Below are 25424 nucleotides of genomic sequence, written 5' to 3'. Positions count from 1 at the left end.
GTGACGTTCCAAAACTTCATTTCTTGTGGTGATGATATCCTTACCTCCATACTGAAATGAATATATGTGATATACGTGAAGTGCTTGTGAAGGAAGACTGTGAGGTAGAAACTGGTACTGGTAGTGGTGGTGGTGGTGGTGGTGGTGGTGGTGGTGATAATGAACAAGAATAAGAAGAAGAATATAAGAAGAAAAAGATGGAGAAGAAGAAGAGGTCATTGCAAAAGTGTCATAGCTGCTGTGCAAGGAGCTGATACCATTAGGAAATACTTTTCCTCTTTATTGTATGAACGAAAGTTCTTGTTGAATGTAGAAGCTTTTGGATTAAAGGAGACAACTCACTGAAAATCAGAAGCATTGAGTTGTCGACCAGCGTGCATGTGCCCACAAAAACACACACACACACACACACACACACACACACACACACACACAAAAGGACAAGACAAGCAATTCTTCTTATTAAAAGAAAGTGATGTGTGTAAAGTGTGATTTTATATCACCAAAACATGCTTGGATTACGATTCCAGGTCACTTGTCCTGTGTGCTTGGGCAAAATCCCCCATTTAAGGAAAAAATATTTGTGAACCCATCGATTCATTAAAAATGGATTTTACTGTAATTATAGACTACTCCTTTTGAAAAAAAAAAGTATTTCAAAGATTATACTGATATGGACACACAATTTTTAAAGGATGTTAAAAAATGTTATCAGATTAATTAGCTATACATATTGCTGTAGGTGGCTTAAACATGTTAAAGACAGCAGAAATCTCACACAATACTTGGAAGAAGCTCATGAGGAGAGTGTCAATGCAGTGATTTGCAGGGTTCACTGGTTAAAATTTCAAAATGTTCATACTGATGAACACATCAGAATACAATCATGCAGTGTCATTTTAATAACCAAACTTCACACAAAAATCAAACAATGGAAAATCCAGGATGGAATAATGACAATATTATGAAAACAGTAGATTCCTACACACCATACTGAAGAGATATTGAGTCACAGGCAGGCACAACAAAAAAAGGTTATACATTTAAACTTTCGGCCACAAGGCCTTCTTCTAAAGTAGACGGCACACACACACACACACACACACACACACACACACACACACACACAACCACTGTCTCTGGCCTCAGCCAGAGTGTGTGTTTTCTACTTTAGAAAAAGGCCTTTTGGCTGAAAACTTAAATGTACAGTAGTCTTTCTGTTGTGCCTGTCTGTGACTCAACATCTCCTCTACAGGGTGAGTAGCAAGTTACCCTTTTCAAAATATTGTCATTAAACAGTAAAATCTGTCGAACAGGACAAAACTGTCATATTCTTTAGGAGAAAAGTGTCATCAGTTAATGCAATCATGTCTGAACTGAGGAGACATCAACCTGCTGGTGACGAAGTCCCTTTAATTGGAAAGGCACTGTGCATCAAAAGCTTATATACCATACAGTAAACAAAGTACTTCACCACAGGATTTTAGCTTGTTTAGAAGAAGCTGTGCGCAGGAAAACATTTAGGGTGTGTAAAAATCAACTGTCAGAGTGAAATCACTACATACTGGCTTATACATCACACAACCACATACTGTTTCATACATCACTTCTTATACATATTTTCTGGCAAAACATTGCACCAATGTTGCACTCAGTTCATACAATTCCTCCAACTTAGTTGTGATACATTTTTTTCACATCCGCATATTCAAAAATGCACTATGTTGAAAGATCGTTTGATTTGGCAAAATCCAAGAAATATGACGAGGTAACTTTACTACGTCACCTTCACGTAAATATTCAAGGAAGTGTTACAAAAACTGACGAAATTTTGGACCTCTGTGCACAAGAGGCAAGGACTACTTTGAAGGGTCTAGCCTTTAAAGCACTACAAGATGATAAAAGAAATTTCACAACACAAGTCTGATCTTTTTCATTTCTTCCTTTTTGGATTACCCCCTCTACAGTCATTTAGTCTCTCACATTTGAATTTTATAGTCAAAGATTTGATATTACAGGCAGAGGGTGGCTTCATCTGAGTCATGGATAACACTCTGCTGACACCTTTTGAGCACACTGGGTGCAGCTGTTTGCAAACTGTGGTTCGTGTAGGCATGGTTTCAGTTTCCTGAGGCTGCAGTTGTGTGCGCGAGTTGCTTTTGTGTGTGTGTGTGTGTGTGTGTGTGTGTGTGTGTGTGTGTGTGTGTGTGTGTGTGTTTTTCTATTGTTGACGAAGGCCTTAATGGCTGAAAGCTTTAATTGTAAGAGTCTTTTTGTTGTGCCCATCTGCAACTCAGTATCTCCACTATATGGTGAGTAACAACTTTCCTTTCCATAATATTGTCATAAAATATCTACGAGTGTCTATCTAGAATGACATTCAACGGAGTGACAACATATAAAAAAGGGGGTGAAGCAAATGCCTGACTGAGATGCACAGGAAAAATCTTGAGAAAATGTAATTCATAAAATAAGTGGGTTACAAGGCATTGTTCAACTGATTCCTGAGTACAGACCATCAGACTGTGACCTTAACTGAGTTGGATTATTAGAAGAGATAGAGAAGATATAATGAAGGGAGGCACATTCTGTCACTGGATCGTTCAGTCCACTCAGAAGTGTTACAGAGATGCTCAACAAATGCTAGTGGACAATGTGCATCACGGAGAGGTTAACAATTGAAATTTTGAGAGTCCTTTCTAGGAAGAATGACAATATTATGAAAAGGGTATACTGCTGCTCACCATACAGTGGAGATGTTGAGTCACAGAGAGGCACAACAAAAAGCCTGCTAAACACTTAAGCTTTTGGTGAAAAGAACTTCTTCAAAAGTTGATAACACACACACACACACACACACACTAGCCACTGAGACCAGACTGCAGCAAAAATGCATGATGGGAGGAACAGTCTGGATGTTGGGGTTAAGGAGAAGGCTGGGGTGGGACAGCAGGGCAGCTGTAAGCGACGGTAAAGTGCTACTTGTGGGAGCATACAAGGATGTGGTGGTGAGAGGATAAGGGCAGCTAGGTGCAGTCGGGATGTCAAAAGAAGGACAGATGGGTAGGAAAGGGAGCAGAAATGGAGAGAAATAAAAGGAATGTTGGTGCATTGATGGACCAGAAGGCTGTGTAGTGCTGGAGTGGGGACAAGGAAATAGATATCTGGCTGAAGGACAGTAACTAACAAAGGTTCAGGCCAGGGGGAGTTAGGGGAACACAGGATATATTGCAGGGAGAGTTTGCACTTGTACAATTCAGAAAAGCTGGTATTGGTGGGGAGGATCTACATGGCACAGGCTGTGAAGCAGTCAGTTAAGTGAAGAATGTTGCATTGTGCAGTGTGCTCAGCATCTGGGTGGTCCAGCTATTTCTTAGCTACAGTCTGTCAGTGGTCATTCAACCAGACAGACAGCTTGTTGGTTGTTATGCCCACGTTGAATGCAGCACAGTGGTTGCAACTTAGCTTGTAGACCACATGACTGCTTTCACAAGTAGCCCTGCCTTTGATGGGATAAGTGGTGCGAGGATGTATGCGACAGGTCTTGCAACTATGTCTATTAAGGGGTGTGAGCCATGAAGCAAGAGGTTGGAACCAAGGGAGGAGTAGCGATAGACGAGAATACTGTGTAGGTTTGGTGGATAGCAGAATATCCCTATGAAAGGGGTGGAAAGGATGGGGGTAACACATCCCTCATTTCAGGGCACGACAAGAGGTACTCAAAACCCTGGCGGAGAATGTGATTCAACTGCTCCAGTTCTGGTAATGAGCCATGAATGCTCATTTGTGGCCGGATGGCAGGACTTTGGGAGGTATTGGGTGACTAGAGAGACAAAATATGGGAGATCTGTTTCGGTACAAGGTTGGGAGGGTAATTTCGGTCTGTGAAGGCCTCAGGGAGACCCTCGGTTTATTTCGAGAGGGACTGCTTGTCACTACAGACTCGACAGCTGTGGGTGCCTCGGCTGTAGCGAAGGAACTTCTTTTATGGAATAGGAGGCAGCTGTTGAAGTGAAGGAATTGCTGGTGGTTGCCAGGTTTGATAAGCGTGGAGATACTGATGGAACCATCTTTGAGGTGGAGGTCAACATCAAGGAAGGTGGCTTGTTGAGTTGAGGAGAACCAGGTGAAGTGATTGGAGGTGAAGGTGTTGATGTTCTGAAGGGATATGGATAGGATGTCCTCACCCTCAGTCGAGATTCCCAAGATGTCATCAATGAAGCTGAACCAGATGAAGCATTTGGGACTGTGGGCAGTTACGAAGTTCCTGTTCCTGTACCACATGGAGCTCTGCTCATCTCTACTGACGCCCCCTCCCTTTACACCAATATTCCTAATGCCGATAGTGTTGTCACTATTGAACACTACCTTTCCCAATGCCCTACGGATTCCAAAATGACAACGGATTCCTAGTCACCATGACAAACTAAATCCTCACCAACAATTACTTCGCCTCTGAAGTCATCACCTACAAACAAATTCATGGTACATCAATGGGCACCCACATGGCACCATCCTACACCACCCTGTTCATGAGGCATCTAGAGGAATTCTTCCCAACCACCCAGAATCCCAAACCATCACCTGGATTGTTGAGTGTCATCAACACGGGATTTCAAATTGATTCCACATTTCTAGATTCCCAGAAGGCTTTTGACACCACACCTCACAAGTGGCTTGTAATCAAATTAAGCGCTAATGGAATATTGTCTCAGTTATGCGACTGTGCTCACGGTTTCCTGTCACGAGGTCAGAGTTCGTAGTAACTGATAGAAAGTCATTGAGTAAAACAAAAGAGATTTCTGTCTTTCTGCAAGGTAGTCTTATAGCCCTCTGTTGTTCCTTATCTGTAGAAACAATTTGGGAGACAATCTGAGCAGCTGTCTTAGGTTGTTTGCAGAAGATGCTGTCATTATTATCTAGTAAACTCATCAGAAGAAATTACAAAATGATTTTTGATAAGATGCCTGTATGCTGTGAAAAATGGCAACTGACACTAAATAATGAACCTGACTGACAGTTAAGTGAAGACATTGTCAAGACCTATTGAACAGGATCTCCCAGCATGCAGGTAAGTACGAAATACCCAAAATATGCGGTAGGCAGGTAGCAAGCATGTTTTCCAGCCATAGAATAAACATCAATACAGTAGTTACATGTGCAATGAAATGCTCACTCAATTCAAACTAAAGCATTAATGTCCATTCTGTGACTGGAAAATTTGTTTGCTATTGCCAGCCATACGTTTTGGTGATTTTGTACTTACCTGCATGCTGGGACATCCAGTTCACTACAGCTCGAAAATGTCTTCACTCAACTCAGTCTGAATGTATCCTACATTAATGTACTTGATAATGACTTAAGGGCGAAACCATGACAGTACAGTAGAGTCCCATTAATCCGAACTAATTGGGATCGGACCTTGTTCGGATTACCGATTTGTTCGGATTAGCCGGAATTACAGTGACAAGTTTCTAGAATGAAGTATACCAAGCAGATAAGTAGGTACATCATGATAACAAATGGGAACAAGTGTGGGAACAATGGCTCACTCTCACTCCCTGCCCTTGCTGTTGTTCAATGTTGAGATCTTTGTAGTGCCTGAGGTCAGTGCATTGCCAGTTGGCTTGCAAAGCACTTGGTTATGTTAGTTATCAATCGCTGGCACGAGTAACAGTTGTATTGTATTCGTTCAGGTATAGTGGTGTACATATTTTCGTCATGAGTAAACTGAAACATACAACGTTAACTCTCAAAGAAAAACTGAACACTTTGAAGTGGATAGACAATGGTGAGAATGTATCTAAACTGGCAACGGAACTGGGTGTTGGTAAAGCAACATCTTTGAGAAAAACACTCAAAATTCAGCAAACTATGAAACAGTCCCAGTATGATAAAGCGGATGAAGCTCTTTTCCTTTGGTTTACGTAGGAAAGAGAAAGGGGAATTCCTTTGAGTGGAGCACTGGTTCAGGAGAAGGCTGTTTACCTGAACAAGTTAATGAATGGTGATGACTCTTTTAGTGCTAGTATGGGTTGGTTGGACAGATTCAAAAAACATCATGGAATCCATCTGCTAACAATTATAGGAGAGAAGCTTTCTTCTGGCGAAGGAATACTTGGGTGAGTTTGGAAAAATTACAAGAGAGAGAATATATTCTCCCCAATAAATTTATAACACTGATGAGACTGGCCTTAATTTTGGGGCATTGCTAACAAATAGCCTGGCAACAAAAGCAGAAGACCATGCTCCCGGTTTTAAAATGTGCAAAGATCATGTGACTTTATTAGTGTGCAGCAACGCTGCTAGTAATCACAAGCTGCTTTTAATGCTCATTGGCAAATCTGCTGAGCCCAGAGCTTTTAAGAACTGCAACATGAAGTCCCTGCCCGTATAATATTGCAACCAGAAAAAAAGCATGGATGGATGGTAAGCTGTTCAAAGAATTGTTTCACAGCCAGTTTGTTCCCTCTGTTTGACGGTTTTCTAAGGAAAATCATTTGTCTCCCCATGCACTCCTTTTGATTGATAACACTCCATCTCACCCCAGCACTGAGGAATTATATGATGGAGAAATTGTGACGAAGTTTCTGCCGCCGAATGTTACACCACTTCTACAGCCGATGGACCAGGGCTTACAGCTAACATTAAAACTGATTTACAGAAAACAATTTTTAAGAATGCTTTCCAAGATGATAGTATTCCTTTAGTGGACAAAATAAAAAAGACCAATGTGAAGTATGTTGTTTATTGGGCTGCTGAGGTATGGAAGAATATTTCAGAAAATACTCTGAGAGAATCATGCAGAAAACTGTGGACATCTCTTGAATTTCAGGACAACCTAGTGGAAAATGAAGAGGAAAATCTACTACAAATTATACAGACAATCCCTGGATGTGAAGAAGCTAGTGAAAGAGACATAGATGAGCGGATGGCAGCGGATGGAACATGTGTGGAGAACCTTACTCATGCTGATTTAGTTGCTACTGTGACTCAAGACCAGGAAGAAGTGGACTGGTGTGACGGAAGTGACAATGAGCCTGAAAGCAACAAAGGAGAGCTGGTGCCACACAGTGACGCAGCAGAAGCCCTTGACCTCGCGCTATATTGTATGGAGCAACAGCCCACTGCTACACCTGCTGATTTGATGTTTATGAGACAATGGCACAACTATGTTTCATATAACAGACTGTCTTCATTACGCCAAAAAACAATGACAGTTTTTGTCATCTAAAAAGTAGGGATAAAATGTCCACTATATTTTAGTAAGTTTGACAGCTTCTCTTTCATTGTTATGCATTGTTGAAACCGAATGTTTTCTTGCCAGTTTTTCTAATACATGTATACTGTACTGTGTAAATTAAAATAGTGTGTATGTAGAGCAGTTTACCACACAGTTTTCCATACTTAGACAAACATTTTTCATGTTCAGATTAACCGAACGTTCAGATTACCGGAGTTCGAATTAGCAGGACTCTGCTGTAACATAAAATAAAGAAGTTTGTACAGTCAAATAGTGAAAATACCATTCAACAAATTGTGTTAGTTCGAATGGGAAATTTCTGAACATCTATCCTGCTACTAATTCAAGCAACAGATTATTCTGCAGAAAGAATTTGTCTGCTTGTTAAGAGATACTATAAATGCTTACATCTGAACAGTGATAATGTGCTAAAGCAATGCAAAGGCTCATTTTTGAAACAATGGAAAATCTGGGGTGAGATAATAGCAATATGAAATTGATAGGCTGCTACTCATAATATGAAGAATTAATGATTGGTAGAAAGGCATACTGGGGAAGGTGAAAAACCGCTTGGATATTATTCAGCAACTGGGTTAAGTCCTTCGTCAGATGTAGACCAAACCAACCCCCCCCCCCCCCCACACACACACACACACGGACACCATTGTCTCCAGGAGTGAAACCCTTAGTGTAGACAGACAGCGGTGGCCGTGTGTGTGTGTGTGTGTGTGTGTGTGTGTGTGTGTGTGTGTGTGTGTGTGTGTGCTCAAGCTATGGATGTGAAAATGTATGGGTGTTTTATCTACAAATCAAACAATGGAAAATCCACGACTGAATGTAACAATGTTGTGTAAAGGAAAGTGGCCACTTACCACATAGCGGAGATACTGTATTGCAGATAGGCACAACAAAAAGACTGTCACAAATAAAGCTTTCAGCCACTAAGGCCTTCACCAAAATAGAAGACACACATGCACGCACGCACACGCACGCGCGCGCACACACACACACACACACACACACACACACGCACACACACACACACACACACACACACACACACACCAACACAAATGCAACTCACACAAACATGACTGCAGTTTCAGACAACTGAAGCCACCCGAGACTGCAGCTGTGTGTGTGTGTATGTGTGTGTTTTGTCTCTTGTTGACAAAGGCCTTACTGGCCGAAAGCTTTATTTGTGACACTCTTTTTGTTGTGCCTATCTGCAACTCAGCATCTCTACTATATGGTGAGTGGCAACTTTCCTTTTCATAAGATTGTGTTTTTTGTACATCTGATGAAGAAGTTAGCTCTGGCAGCTGAATAATATCTGGCAGTCTGGTTTCAATGTGACTGTTAGCCACTCAATGCATCCACTATGTGCCAAGTAGTAATGTAGTTATAATATTTGTAAAAAAGTAGTTATTCCAAAATTTTATTTATAGGCCATTGGAGATTACTTTCCGGAAAACCCCGTTATTTTAAACTGATAGGATCATGCGCCACGTGGTTCTTCATACCAAGCTGCTTGAACCAGTATGTTTTCTGTTTCAGAGGTTTTAGCAGGTACCACTTTGCCTCTGCAGAGTTACACTGTAATTCCATCCATCGCTAATAATTGTCCTAAGTAGCAGTTCTTTTCATCTCCTTCCACAAGCTGCATACAATATCATTACAGATTAACGTGCAAAAACTGAAAATCTGTGCTTAAGTCTAACAAAACTGAATACATAATACATAATTTTTTTATGAATATGTAAAATAATCTTTGCTATTTAACTAGATTCTGACAACACTGAACTTGAAAAACCTTTCAATGTCAGCTTTTGCACTCAGTTTGCATGTACTAACCATCTGTCTTTAAATTATGAGCAGTACTCCTATCACCGGACACAGGTTGTTGTTGCATTACACCAAGAGTATCCTCAGTAACTTTCCACCCATCCAGGTGAAACACATCACTGGTTTCAGCCACAGGTATTACTTTCATTGAGTCACCAGCACAACCTATAAAATAAAATGCAAAGTAACTTCTTTATAAATGGACATGACTTCTTGTTGATGGGAACAAAATACATCAAATTACTAACCGTTACTGGTACAAGTACCAACAATTAGATTTAATGTAGATGCCCTTCCAGTTCTTGCATACAACACTGGTGGGACACCAAATTCTTTAGTGATAGCCAAAAGAAGAGTATCCAGTCTGTCAGGTAGCCTTTCCCACCGGACACTCAGACCAGGATGATCTTCATTCTCAACTTGATCACCTTCATTACTCTGCATAAAAGTGAAAAAGATATCATCATAATTTTGAAGTCAATGTGAATATATTTCAGTGCAAAGTATGCTAAATGGATGTGGAACAGAAAAACATAAGAATCTGAAAATCAAAACGTTATCAGCAGCAGGCAAGCAAATGTGAAAGGTAACCTTGGTAACAATTAATATGGGTTATCAGGTTTTCATGGCAGATGAAAGTTGTGTGCCTGCAGAAGAACACATGTGCTCTCTCCCATTCCCGTTTCCCTCTCCTTGCCACACCCCTTCCTCAAAGGAAAAACACACACACGCACACACACACGGTGAAGAGAAATTCGCGCACTCGGGCTTCGCAGTGCGACTCCTCACATGCCAGCAATAAAAAAATGTCTGTCACAAAATTTCATCCAGCAAGTACATCCGGCAGAAAAAGGACGTCAAAGAGTGGCAATATGGCAACACTGTAACCACATGTATGGTAACTACCTCTGTCAGCACATGTTGGCCGTGCTGTACAGTTGCTGCAGTGGATAGAGTTTTGGCTTAGTTTGCAGGTGGTCAAGGACTCGTCCCTGGGTTAGGTTGGACAATCTCTATCACGTAGTGGTGGAAGGAGAGAACCTGACTTCTGAAGGCACAGCACCAGATGACGAAATACATGTTTATCTGGATGGCATCAATGAGGATATCCAGCAACGTATTCACAAGCAGCAAAACCAGTCCAGTTAACAGATGCACCACGGACCAGAAGCATATCCACATATTCATCGTTTGTGTATGCCATACATCTGCCACACTGGTTTAGAGGTTTACAATGAGAAAATTCGATGTGTGTACACATGTACACTGGAGTCTGTCATGGGCATGTTACTCCGCTCGCAACTAGTCCCTGTCTGTTGGGCAGGGCATGCGGTACAAGCACGCTGTCAGTCCTGCGCGCTGTTCCACATAATGTTCTTTACCCATCTAACAGATATTGTTCTGCATGGTTCATCCTGACACTGCTAATGTGAAACGTTCAGTTTCTAATTACACTGCTTCCCTAATGTTAATAGATGTGATGTTCCCACAATCCCATCGATAGAATAATAATAATAATAATAATAATAATAATAATAATGCATTGAGATATGTACTAAACAGCATGCGGTTACCAGTCTCAATGTTGAAAGGCATAATTAGTGGGACCATGGTGATAACACATTCAAATATTAACTGAGTTTGGACACTATTCACAAAGCAAAGCACGTTGCTAGTACTACTGGTAAACATAAGGCCCTTACAAAATGTAATGGATCTGAACGAGGCAAGAATAATAGTTGGTACTAATCTGTGGGACCATTGAAGGAGGGTACAAAGAAAACAGGTTTCGCATCTAGTAGATGAAGTGGTGCAAATAAATTCATGCCCATGACATGGAAAGGGCTTCTTTCAAAGCTGACCAATCTTCTATTTCTAAGATTGTGAATGTAAGTGCAAATGTTTTCTAGAAGACGCTGCAATCACTGTTGACCATACCACAGGGGTACATTTATCAAATAAAAAATTATGCCACAAACCAGAATCAAACCCTCGACCTCTCGCATGCTAATCCCAAAACTCTATCCACTGCACAAACTGTACAGCATGACTCATATTTGCTGACAAAGGCAGTTACCATACATGTGGTTACAGTGTCGCCAGATTTCCACTATTTAATGTACTTTTTCTGCTGGACATATTCGCCAGACAAAATTTTGTGAAAGACATTTTTTTATCGGTAGCATGTGAGGAGTTGCACTGCGAAGCCCAAGTGCGTGAATTTTTATTAGGAAAATTTGGGAGACACAAGACAGAGGACAAAGTGATAGTCACTGAAGATCGTGTTTCATTCTACTTTGCTTTAGTAAATAGTATCCATTTCATGCACTAATTTTTAAGACATCTTGAAGGAAAAATGAAGGTAATACCTGTGAAATACATGTAATCAGATTTATTATTTCATGAATAATATTTTGATACTTTTTAAAATACTGCTGCTTTTACCAAAACAAGCATATAAAAGGCTTCAGTTCACTGGCATCAGAATATCGGAACAAACTAACTAGTAGCAAGACCCATGTAAGAATACTATAATATGGAAGTAATGTAGTGATAAGTGAAAGAATGAATCGGCAAGCAGCAAGAGCCCTGTCATAAAATACTAGAGCTACATGTTTTTCTAGTCTTCATAACTAAATTCTGAAGCTTAAAACTGGCATATGGTGTGCCATGCAGCAAAAGCAAAGTTTGCCCATGACCTATCAGAGTATGAAAAGTGCTGTTATTGAAAGACATTTTACAGATTGCATTCCAGCTGTTGTTTACATGTATTTACTTTATTTAATTACACTGGTATATATTGTAACATTTTGACATCTGCAGCAAGTGAGAATAGTGTATAGGGCCGAAAGCGATAAATTGTGCATAAATAAAGTAAATATGTGTAAAAACAGCTGATGTGGAACTTGTACAATGTCTTTCACAAATATCACAAATATACAGCTGTGGTACGCCACATGAAGACAATGATTGAGATGAAGTTCCTGTTACTGATTATGAAGTGCAACTTCATGGGAGGACAAAAAAAGTTGCATTTGCAATTAAAGTCATAAGAAGACCATTTCTATTGTGATGTTTTGTTTCTCCTGGCTTTTCACATTCTGCATAATACAAAAGTTTAAAAAGTACTGATTATATTATAGGACACCTATACCACTGGAAGAGAGAGAGTGGATACATTTCCTGGATAATCTTGTATAGTCTCATGCAATACCAGTTTTGTTAAACAGATGATGATAAACCACATCCAATAGGCCGTGTCATTTGAGCTGGTAACCTTTACTTCTGTACTTACATATTAAATGCTATATCCCGTTGTTAAGGAAATATCTGCTCATATTTAAAAAATGGAGTAAGTGTAGTTTACGAACTTTTTTTAACTTCATAATAAATTGAAACTTCCTGGCAGACTAAAACTGTGTGCCGGACCGAGACTCGAACTCGGGACCTTTTCCTTCTGCGGGCAAGTGCTCTACCATCTGAGTTACCCAAGCACGACTCACGACCCGTCCTCACAGCTTCAAGTCTGCCAGTACCTCATCTCCTACCTTCCAAACTTCTTCCTTCCTATGGAATAGCTTCTGTGAAGTTTGGAAGGTAGGAGATGAGGTACTGGCAGACTTGAAGCTGTGAGGACGGGTCGTAAGTTGTGCTTGGGTAGCTCAGATGGTAGAGCACTTGCCCGCGGAAGGCAAAGGTCCCGAGTTCGAGTCTCAGTCCGGCACAGAGTTTCAGTCTGCCAGGAAGTTTCATACCAGTGCACACTCAGGGTGTCTACGCAGGCAAGGAAAAAAAAAATCCCGGGTTTCCCGGTTAAAAATACACTTTCTCCCAGGTGAAAACACACTTTTTCCATGTTAAGTGACAGTATATTTTCCCTGCAAAACTTATCAGTCCTTTGAATTGTTATGGATTTATGCACGGGCGTTGAATTTCCTGGCACTTATAGAAAATGAAACTCGGGGAAAAAGACACGTTTTGGAAATATCTTTTATGTGCAGCAACACGTACGCTGCGTATTTTCGTATTACGAAAGTATACATTGGAATCCCACCAAACACCGCATGTTAATTTCCGAATCATTGAAATCGAGATTGCAATGCACTTTTGCAAGCCAGTCGTAGCTCATGTGACGTGATCTCGCCAGCCGATAACAGCGGATATTCAGAGCACAGGACATGTGATGTAGTCAGCCAACAGCAACGTCACTGTTAAGTAGCACGAACACACAAACAGGGAAAGTTAATAGTTTAAATTAATATACATAGTGTTGCTACAAGAAAAGCAGAGCTTTCACATTTAATATTGGTCTCTAAGGTTAATACGCCACAAGGGAAGCTAAGCTTTCGCATATAATGTTGACCTTTTTTGTGCGTTACACTTTAAGATATATCACACAAATGTGCCAGTAAAATTTTTAATAATGACATAAATGAGATCTTCAGGGTTCAAAATTCTACATGGCTCGTCATTAAAGAGTTGATTTTTAAATGAGAGTCAAATGCTGTGTAATTTAAGAAATTCATGGTACATTCTCGCACATAGTTCAACCTATGTATAAGGATATTTACTTTGAAAGTAACGCTTTTCAAACTACCATTCGCTATATTTTCCCACGACCTGTTAGAAATATGTTCGTTTCAGCAGTTGCCGTGTTATAAAATTGGACATTTGTGCCAAAACAGTCTCATGTATTTGGTGTGTGTTGCAAAATTGCTGCAATATTAGAAAGGCCTATTTTGTTTTATCTATCAGACAGTGACAAAATAGACATAATCAAATCGAGAAACCACACCATCTTTGGTATTATTTGTATCAACATCTTTTTCAGTATTAGATAACGACATTTCGATTTTTCATGTAGCAAAATGTTGGACGAACTTTGATGAGGTAATACATTCTTTCGCAGAAAGTAAAGCACGCCATGTAAAGCTGTAGCAAGATTAGAGAGAAAAAAGGCTAGGAGCTAAGAATTGAAGAAATGTACCAATATCAAATGCCTATTAGGCCTACTACAAGCAAAAAGCTTTATGTTAGGAAATAGTTTCACATTACATTCACACGCACCAGTTCCTCAAGCATGAGATCGAAAAGTGGTATTATGAAATTTTTATATAAATTTGGAATCGTCTTATTCTTCCATAATTTGTGTGATGTCTCCGTTTCTTCTCCTTCCTCGTTCTAACAAACAATCCTGTCATCACCAATTCTGTAGCTATTCCTGCCATTGTCAAAATTTGTTCGCCGATTAACCTTACTAACCCAGCCAGAATCACAGGTTTAGTTATCCCGCGAGTATTCTCCAGTTAGGCATTGTTACATGTACGTACAACATGTTTTCCGCGTTACTTCCAGAATAGAACTTATGCTGCTGCTAGTCGGGACTGTACAACTGGTCGTTACAAGTGTAGCGATGTGGCTAAATATTTTCTGTCAAAATTTCATTTTCTTGGATACACAGAGAAGATACTACGTAATCTTTCTCACCTGTTATTCCTATTAGTCGTTTATTGCCATTCTCGTAGTCTGAATCTATGGATTTTGCTAGTAATTATAACAACGCTGATCATTCGCAAACCCAATCAACCACATAATCAGACAGCGATTGGCATTCATCCGTTCGGCTTTACTCCGCTCAGCTCTTATAGCCCCATCCCCTTTTGTCTGCGGAAAGTTTATTTCTAGATGCGATGAGGATTCTCCTGACAGAGACATCACATACACTATGCACGCATTCAGAAATCAACTTAAAATGTGTTCAAAAATGTTCAAAAACCAACAGGGGTGCATTTCAAAATCATACGAATAATCGATTAACCAATGTGTGCTGGATGCTAAGTGCTTTGTGAAACCAGCTTTCTTTCCTCAAGAATATGAATTTGGTGCCCCCTTTTTCCTGTAGCATCTAGCTGCTTGTTGTGACTGCTTGTACAGCTAACAGCCACATTCCTGTAGCCAGAAACGGGAGAATCTACTGCTCAAACGCAACTCAACTGCTCACGCGCATGATCCCGCTCATAACTGCTACAACGAATCTAATGTAAACAGTTGTGACATCACACTCATCGTAGGCAATTTGTTGTTATGAAGCTTTGCATAGTCTTCCTAAAGCCTTTGACACATTTTGCTGCTGGCACACGCTTGCATGCGTCATTGTGTATGGCACATTTCCTTTGCAATTTAAGTTATTTTCGTTTCTTTCTCTCGTTTATATTTTATTGTTGAAGTGTTATTCTGCAGTTGCGGGATACAGTAACATCCTCTGTTAGAATATTGGTTCTTACCAGTCGAAATTACAAAAGTTTAACAAAAACTAAATCTGAAAAATTCCCGGAATTCTAAAAAATTCCCGGGTTTTTCCCGATTTTCTCCCGGATGAAAAAATTCCCAGGTTTTTCCCGGATCTCCCGGTGTCATTGTGTATGGCACATTTCCTTTGCAATTTAAGTTTCTTTCTCTCGTTTATATTTTATTGTTGAAGTGTTATTCTGCAGTTGCGGGATACAGTAACATCCTTTGTTAGAATATTGGTTCTTACCAGTCGAAATTACAAAAGTTTAACAGAAACTAAATCTGAAAAATTCCCGGAATTCTAAAAAATTCCCGGGTTTTTCCCGATTTTCTCCCGGATGAAAAAATTCCCAGGTTTTTCCCGGATCTCCCGGTCGTCCCGGGTCATATACACACTGACACTCCGCTCCAGAGTGAAAATCTCATTCATAATAAATTATTTACCTTTGATGCGGCAGTTGATCAACTCCCCACTCCACAGTGAATTTAAACACATTTAGGAAAATGTCAGACAATGGAAAATCCAGGATGGAATTCGAAACAATATTATGAAAAGGAAAGTTGTCACCCACCATATAGCAGAGATGCTGAGTTGCAGATAAGCACAACAAAAAGACTGTCACAAATAAAGCTTTCAGCCAGTAAGGCCTTTGTCAACAATAGACAAAACACACACACACACACACACACACACACACACACACAGCTGCAGTCTCAGGCAACTGAAACCACACTGCAAGCAGCAGCATCAGTGCATGATGGGAGTGGTGACTGGGTGGGGGTAAGGAGGAGGCTGGGGCGGGGAGGGGGAGGTATAGTAAGGTAGGGGTGGCGGACAGTGAAGTGCTGCAGGTGGCCACACTGTGGTTTCCGTTGTCTGAGACTGCTGTCATGTCTGTGAGTTGCATTTGCGTGAATATATGTGTGTGTATTTTTTGTCCATTGTTGACGAAGGCCTTACTGGCCGAAAGCTTTATTTGTTACACTCTTTTTGTTGTGCCTATCTGCAACACAGTGTCTCCACTATATGGTGAGTAGCAACTTTCCTTTTCATAATATTGTTAGAAAAACGTCAATACCTCAGAATTACAAGGCCACATGAGCCATCAAAACGGAAATCATTTTTCATCTTATCTAACTAACTGAATGGAATGGAACATATGGCAACAGTGCTTTGACGAGAGAACAAATTGCCACTATTTTACCACAGGGCTCAATATTGAAGGCACTTTCATTCTCATTATTTAGCGTTATTACAAACAATGGAACTGTTTCACAAATTTATTGTAGCTTGTTGCTGAACTTTGCAATCACAATGAGAAACTCATGAGCTTTTGTTACAAATGTTCAATATGTGTCCCCAACCTAATCCTATAGGCACTAAGACTAAACTGAAGCAAGAAGCTGACTTATACTGTTTAAGTTATCTGAGTCACAGATTTCCTCTTACAGTAGTATACCATGGTTGTGAACTGCTTTGTCATTACCAAATGGAATGGCCACACTGTCCTTATTTGGAAACCTTGTCCTGAAATGTAATTCCTCTGGTGTGTAAGAGTAATTTTAATAAAATTCAAGCACAACAGAAAGTTTTTCAGCACCTGTTATGTTCTTTACTAACTGTTAATTATTGGAAGAATGTGGGAACTACGAGAACTCGCAACTTTTGAGTTTCCCAGTATAACTGTCAACTTTGGCAACATTACATCCAACAACACAGTAACATTAAAAAAAATGGGCAACATTTCAATCATCTGTAATAAACCTGTATGCATGTTATTATCATTATCATTATCATTTCCCATTAGATTAGTAAGAAGATGAAACACTTCTTTTTGCTGATTATATGAATTTCACATAAATTTTTGTGGAGCAAACATTATGAAAGGTAAATGAAATTTTCTTGAAAATTATTAATGGTTTCCTGTAACGGGTCTGTAAATAAATACCAACACATTAAAGTACAAGGCTAAACCTCCCCTTTAACAATAAAGCATGAAGGAAAAATAATTCATTAAATTTTTGGGTGTGTTGATTGATAACAACATGAAGCAGAAGTAACACATACACTACTGGCCATTAAAATTGCTACACCACGAAGTTGATGTGCTACAGACACGAAATTTAACCGCCAGGAAGAAGATGCTGTGATATGCAAATGATTAGCTTTTCAGAGCATTCACACAAGGTTGGCGCCGGTGGCAACACCTACAGCAAGCTGACATGAGGAAAGTTTCCCACAGATTTCTCATACACAAACAGCAGTTGACTGGCGTTGCCTGGTGAAACGTTGTTGTGATGCCTTGTGTAAGGAGGAGAAATGTGTACCATCACGTTTCCAACTTTGACAAAGGTCGGATTGTTGCCTATCGTGATTGCGGTTTATCGTATCGTGACATTGCTGCAAGCGTTGGTCAAGATCCAATGACTCTTAGCAGAATATGGAATCGGTGGGTTCAGGAGGGTAATACGGAACGCCGTGCTGGATCCCAACGGCCTCGTATTACTAGCAGTCGAAATGACAGGCATCTTATCCGCATGGCTGTAACGATCGTGCAGCCGCGTCTCGATCCCTGAGTCAATAGATGGGGATGTTTGCAAGATAACAACCATCTGCACGAACAGTTCGATGGCGTTCACAGCAGCATGGACTATCAGCTCGGAGATCATGGCTGCCGTTACCCTTGATGTTGCATCACAGGCAGGAGCGCCGGCGATGGTGTACTCGACGACGAACCTGGGTGCACGAATGGCAAAACGTCATTTTTTCAGATGAATCCAGGTTCTGTTTACAGCATCATGATGGTCGCATCTGTGTTTGGCGACATCGTGGTGAACGCACACTGGAAGCGTGTATTCGTCATCGCCATACGGGCGTATCACCCGGCGTGATGGTATGGGGTGCCATTGGTTACACGTCTTGGTCACCTCTTGTTCGCATTGATGGCACTTTGAACAGTGGACGTTACATTTCAGATGTATTACGACCCTACATTTCAGCAGGATAATGCACGACCGCATGTTGCAGGTCCTGTACGGGCCTTTCTGGATACTGAAAGGGTTCGACTGCTGCCCTGGCCAGCACATTCTCATCGTGTTGAAGCTGCATGGGCAGCTGTACCTGTACATGCCATCCAAGCTCTGTTTGACTCAATGCCCAGGCGTATCAAGGCCGTTATTAAGGCCAGAGATGGTTGTTCTGGGTACTGATTTCTCAGGATCTATGGACCCAAATTGCGTGAAAATGTAATCACATGTCAGTTCTAGTATAATATATTTGTCCAATGAATACCTGTTTATCATCTGCTTTTCTTCTTGGTGTAGCAATTTTAATGGCCAGTAGTGTATGTTCTTCAGCATCAATGTTGAGTGACACTTTGTAATGGATCTGGGAAATGTGTTATTTTCTACCGGATTTGTCGATACCAAATCTAATGAGGGAGGTTGTAAATGTTTTCTTATATTTTTGTCAGAATTTTTTTTTTTTAATGCTAATTTGCTTATATGTTTGAGAGTGACAGAATATTGATTAATATTAGCAGATGTGATGAAGAATATCAAAGAGACTGGTTACAAGTGGAAGCTTGTGTGTTGTGTAAAATGTCTTTGATGCTGGAGTCGTCTTTGACCGTAGTCAGTCGGCAGTGAACTCTCGGTGTGTGTGACAGTGGAACAATGTGCCGGTCGCCGTTATGATAATTTGCTAGTGAACAGGAAAAATGAATTGTGTTACTACTTTTTTCATATAAACATCAAGAAGGAACCACATTCGAAGAAATGGTATTTGAAGCACCAAAAATGAGGCAAACGCTTTGAACCAGGTCATTTCTGCAGCCGACGAAACTGCATTGTCAGGGTGTCTACGTGGACGAGGAAAAAGAATTCCCGGATTTCCTGGTTAAAAATATACTTTCTCCCAGATGAAAATATGCTTTTTCCATGTTAAGTAACAGTATACTTTTCCTCGGAACTGTAAAATTTATCAATCCTTTCAATGGTTGTGATTTTATACACCTGTGCAGAATTTCCCGGCACTTTAGAAAACGAAACTCAGGGGGGAAAAAAACACGTTTTGGAAAGATGTCTGATGTGCAGCAACATGTACACTGCATATTTTCGTATTGCGAAAGTATAAATTCGAATTCCACCAAACACCGCACGTTTCTTTCCGAAGGATTGAAATCGAGATTGTGATGCGGTTTTGTAAGCCAGTCGTAGCTCATGTCAAGCCGATGACAGCGGATATTCAGAGCATTGGACACGTGATGTAGTCAGCGAATAGCAACTTCACAGTCAAGTAGTGGGAACACACAAATAGGAAAACGTAATGGTTTAAATTGATATACATAGTGTCGCTACAACAAAAGAAAAGCTTTTACGTATAGTATTGGTCTCTAAGATTAATAAGCTGCAAGAGAAGCTAAGCTTTCACACATAATGTTGATCTTTTGGGTGCATGTTACACTTTAAGATACATCACAAAAATGCGCCAGTAAAATTTTTGACAACGAAATAAATGTCCGATTTTCTGAGCTCGAAAATATTCTAAATACCCGTCCTCAAAGATTTGATTTTTGAGGGAGAGTCAAACACTCTGTGATTTAAGAAATTCATCGGACATTCGCGCACAGCGTTCATCTTGTGTAAAAGGAAATTTACTTTACTTGAAAGGTACGCTTCTCAAACAGCCATTTGGGATATTTTCCCGCGACCTGTTAGAAATAGATTCGTTTCAGCAGTTGCGCCAGATGACAGGCGTCGTCGTGCTTGCGCAGCTACAATGACGCAGGGAGCCCGTACGTTCGCACATGTAAAACATTAAAAGATCTTACATTATGTCATAAGACATTAGACGATACTCCAAGAGCATGGGAATTTTGTGAACTGTACTAAAATGCATAATTCGGCTTAAAGTGCACATTCGTATGTCCAGATTCAGATGTAAATATTCTTGGAGTACCAGTACCGTATTATCTGATGTTTGGTTCTTTATTATGGCATAATAACCATATGTGCTATGAGATGAAAACATGAACTTGAAACGCAGCAAACAGTTGAAACTAGCAAATTGTGTGGAATTAAACACTTCGTTTCAAATAAATTGACTGCCTCAGCACAAAAGACTAATGACAGTCAAATTTCTTTGACAAACCGACAACAATAACTTCATTGTTCTGCAAGACGATTAGCGCTTGTCTGTCAGAAAGATGGAAACTAAAAACATATTTTAGCCTTCCGTAAGTATGTGAATGTATTTTAATTCACTTGATAGCTCCCGGCCACAGAAATCCGTTTTGTTTTCATTTGACGTGAGAGGAATAAAAGAAGAAGAAACAGCAAAATCACTTAACGTAAACATGGGTCACGTGGAGACTACGACCTCCCCACTACAACTCAGACTGCTCTGTGCATCATGTTCGGATCTATGATATTTCTGAACCGGGGCTGTATCAAATAGTGGCACTCCCCCGCCCTCGAGCATCTGGGGTAGGACGTCAAAAATTTAAAAAATCGTTTTTCAAAAATATCTTCATTTTGTAGCGCACGCCTTTCTGAAGAGTCTGATACATAAAACATATATGTTCGAGGGAATGTAAGACATATTATTTGGTCTTAAGTGTGCCGAAGTGCAGTGCCACGCCTCTTCACACAGCATTCTTCCATTGCACGTCTCTGTATTTTGCTCTGTGGCATTCAAACATGTAATACTTTGTAACGGGTGTCATCAAACTATATTCAGGCCAGTGGAAGTTAAAATGTCCTGTGGTGCTTCTCCTGCTCCCAGTTGGCCGGTTTGACATCCTGCCCCTCTTTAAAAAAAATTCCAGAACAAGAACTCTTCAGAAAACTTGGGGTCTTTACTGCCTATTAGCTAACAACTTGCTGTTTTGTGTGACATAAAATTAAATATAGGATACATAAAACGAGTAAAGACAAGAGACAAGCAAGACAGTACACATTTCTTCAATCCATAAGTCCTAGCTTTTTTCTCTCTAATCTTGCCACAGCTTTATATGGCATAATTTCATTTTTGGGAAAGAATCTATTACCTGATCAAAGTTCGTCAATGTTTTGTTACATGAAAAAACGAAATGTCGTCGTCTAATACTAGAAAAGCTGTTGTTAATACAAATAGTACCAAGACTGGTGTGGTTTCTCGATATGATTACATGTATTTTGTCACTGTGTGCTAGATAAAATGAAACAGGCCTGCCTAATACATCAAATAAATGAGACTGTTTTGGCACAAATTATTTTTATAACACTACAGAATATAATTCACGACGTACCAATATCAAATGCTTATTAGGCTTACTACAAGCAAAAAGTCTTATGTTAGGAAATAGTTTCACATTTCATTCATGCTCTCTAGCTTCTGAAGCATGAGATCGAAAAGTAGTAGTACGAAATTTTTATATAAATTCAAATCGTCATATGCTTCCGTAATTTGTGTGAGTCCCTGTTTCTTCTCCTTCCTCGTTCTAACAAACAAACTTGTCATCACTAATTCTCTAACTATTCCTACCAGTGTCAAAATTTATTCTCTGATTAACTTCACTAACCCTGCCACAATCACCATTTTGTTATCCCACATTCATTCTCCGGTTAGGCGTTATTATGTGTTCGTACAACGCGTTTTCCGCGATACTCCCAGAATAGAACTTTAGTGGCTGCTAGCCGGGGACTGTATAACTGGCCCTTAGTGGTGTAGCGATCTGGCCAAAAATTCTGTCAAAAATTCATTTTCTTGGATACACGGAGAAGATAATACGTAATCTTTGTTGCCTGTTATTCCTGTTAGTCATTTATTTCTGCTCTGGGAGTCTCAATTAATGGAATTCGCTAGTAATTATAACAACGCTCATCATTTGTAAACCCAGTCAACCACATAAACAGCGACTGTCGTTCACCCTTTCGACTTTATTCGCTCAGCTCGTATAGACCCGTCCCCTTTTGTCTACAGGAAATTTTTTTTCTAGATGCAACGGGGATTCCCCTGGCAGATACATCAAGTGTCTTACACTATGCACGCATTCAGAAATCAACTCAGAATTTGATGAAAAATGTTCAAAAACCAACAGGGATGCATTCAAAATCATAAGTAATCGATAGACCAACGTGCGCTGGATGCCAGGCGCTTTGTGAAGCAAGGTCTTTTTCCTCAATAATATGAATTTGGCACCCCTCCCCCCTGAAACTGCCACCTGGGGCAGATAGCCCAGTTTGCCTCCGCCCCCTAGTTCCGGGCCTGTTGCGCATACGTGAATCTGGCAGCTTAGACGCATCAGTAAGATTTTTCCGGATAGCATCTGGCTGCTTGCTGCAATTGCTTATACAGCTAACTACCACACTTCCATAGCCAGAAGCAGGAGAAGGAACTAATCATACGCGACTCAACTGCACTTGCACCTAAGCTCTCTCGCAACCGCTTAAATGAATCAAATGTAAACAATTGTGATGACACATTCATCGGAGGCAATTTGTTGTTATGAAACATTACAGTCTTCGTAAAGCCTTTAACAAATTTTGCTGTTGGCAGACGCTTGAATGAGCGCTGTGTTTTGTTCTTGTATATGGTGCATTTCCATTGCAACTCAAGTTTTATTTTTGATTTTGTTTTCTCTCGTTCGTGTTTTATTGCTGCAGTGGCGAGATACAGTAATATTCTTTGTTAGAGTATTGGTTCTTACCAGTCAAACTTACAAAAATTTAACTTAAAACTGAAACAATGAAAAATTACCGGAATTCTAAAAAATTCCCGAGTTTTTCCCAGTTTTCTCCCGGATGAAAAAATTCCCGGATTTCCCGGGTCGTATACACCCTGATTGTGGAATCATACTTTCACTAGACGACTGAAGCCAACACAGAAAAGTCAAATATCATCTTATAAACATATATGAGAAGAACAAGAGAAATTTGTTAACATCGAGTATTGATTTAAGTGTCAGGAAGTCGTTTCTGAAAGTATTTGTACGGAGTGTAGCCATGTATGGAAGTGAAACGTGGACGATAAATAGTTTAGGCAAGAAGAGAATAGAAGCTTTTGAAATGTGGTGCTACAGAAGAATGCTGAAGATTAGATGGGTAGATCACATAACTAATGAGGAGGTATTGAATAGAACTGGGGAGAAGAGGAGTTTGTGACCCAATTTGACTAGAAGAAGGGATCAGTTGGTAGGACATGTTCTGAGGCATCAAGGGATCACCAATTTAGTACTGGAGGGCATCGTGGAGGGTAAAAATCGTAGAGGGAGACCAAGAGATAAGTACACTAAGCAGATTCAGGAGGATGTACGCTGCAGTAGGTACTGGGAGATGAAGAAGCTTGCACAGGATAGAGTAGCATGGAGAGCTGCATCAAACCAGTCTCAGGACTCAAGACCACAACAACAACAAACATTTCACAGAAAAGTGAGTACTGTCACGAAATATGCTAAATTCAAGTATATAAAATAGTGAGCATATTTCAACTTGCATTCAGGTGATAGCAGATTTCAAAGACATAAATTTTCTCTTATTTTTTATCTTTGCCTGTTTTCTCTCTCTCTCTCTCTCTCTCTCTCTCTGTCTTCCTTTTAAGTAACCTCCCTGAAGAAAAACAGAATTCAATGTACAGAAATTTGCAATAAGTATAATGCATACCAATTCCCAATTCTCAAATACGTCGCAGATAACTGGAGAGACTCTTATAATAATGAATTATCATGCATATTATTAACATAAAAATTGATAACAATGGACTAAACCATATTGCATTAATTGCAGAATTTTCAAACACACAAATGCAAATACTGACCACAATAACAATTTTTCCAGTGTTACGAGGTGTGTGACCAAATCTCCATCGAACAGGCTGGCTGCTTTTCAGTACCAAAGTCAGATTGTGTAATTCAGTTAGCAGTGTATCTCCACTATCTCCACCTTCATGAAGATGTACTAGGACTACTGGCAGCGAAGCTCGATCTGCACGTTCATCTCTTCCATTGTTTCTTGGACCAGCATCCATTTCCACCACATATACATCCCTGAAAAACAGATACTTTTAACAGAAAACGAAGAATACAATCCAGGGTAAGTGCATTGCAAATAAGAATAATGTGGGTATTTAGCTTGGAATAAATAAATTTCTGTAGTTTTTGAAATTAAATATTGTAGGCCTACATTTATCTTACATTTTCCCAAGGAAACATACATAGCAACCATAAAATATTCTGTAAGATTATGGCCTTACAATATTCACCATGCAAATCACAGACTAACTCTTTTAAACTATGTATCTCACACCTGCATACAGTATATTCAATACTTTCTTTCCAAACAACCATTTGAATGAGGTTTTTAAGCTTTCTTCATTATCTTGAGAAAATTTATTAATAGAGTAACTGTATGTCATCTTCTTTCTTAACTGAACAACTCACCTGTATCTGCAATCTTTAATGGCAGCTTCACATCTAATGGGATACTTTTAGACTAATCTATGTGTACAGCTCCATAAAAACACAATTTTCACCTCCTACCTTATTCCATTCATGTACACAAATAGTGTTCTTGTGCCAAAAGGGTGGATAGCACTATTCTTATTCAGAATCCTTTCAGATGCTTTTGTTTACATGCTTCTATATTAATTTTCCTAATCTTCCAATTATTTCAATTATTTAGAAAAAATCACGTTACTTCCCCAATCTTGCAAAGAGACAAAAATGATTGTCTTTGCTTACAAAATTTTCTGTTTCTCTCAGTCAAGCTCTCTGGACTGTGATGATTTTACCAAGGGTTCAGTTTCATTATGCACATGATCCTGACAAATGTAATATGAGTATTATCCTCTTTAAAATTTAGCTTTGGAAAACTGTTCCATCAAAAGTGAAAACTAATTATATTTCCAGGCACAAACAGGATAATAATGAAGCATCCCCATGCAAAACATCACAGTTCTCCAATTTCATGCTCTTTGATTGTGCACATTGTGCCATCAAAGTATGCTCTTTTCCCACCTAAATATATACAGGGCGTTTCAAAAAGAAAGAGCAGATTTCAAACATTT

At 39.8% G+C, this 25424-nt stretch overlaps 1 protein-coding gene across 1 annotated transcript in view; it reads right to left on the bottom strand.

The window, feature by feature from the left end:
• The window catches only part of LOC124619913, a 264971-nt gene that overhangs the window by 140120 nt on the left and 99427 nt on the right, over positions 1–25424 (bottom strand). Inside the window, exons 8-10 of the mRNA XM_047146549.1 lie at positions 24177–24405; positions 9337–9526; positions 9098–9253 (exon numbers count right to left, since the gene is read on the bottom strand). Coding sequence (XP_047002505.1) covers positions 9098–9253; positions 9337–9526; positions 24177–24405 — 575 coding nt within the window. The remainder of the gene's footprint in view (positions 1–9097; positions 9254–9336; positions 9527–24176; positions 24406–25424) is intronic.

This window comes from Schistocerca americana, chromosome 6, assembly GCF_021461395.2.
Source record: "Schistocerca americana isolate TAMUIC-IGC-003095 chromosome 6, iqSchAmer2.1, whole genome shotgun sequence".
In the NCBI taxonomy this organism is placed as follows: domain Eukaryota; kingdom Metazoa; phylum Arthropoda; class Insecta; order Orthoptera; family Acrididae; genus Schistocerca; species Schistocerca americana.
The sequence above is the reverse complement of the archived record's forward strand: the minus strand, read 5'-3'. Positions and strand labels throughout refer to the sequence as shown.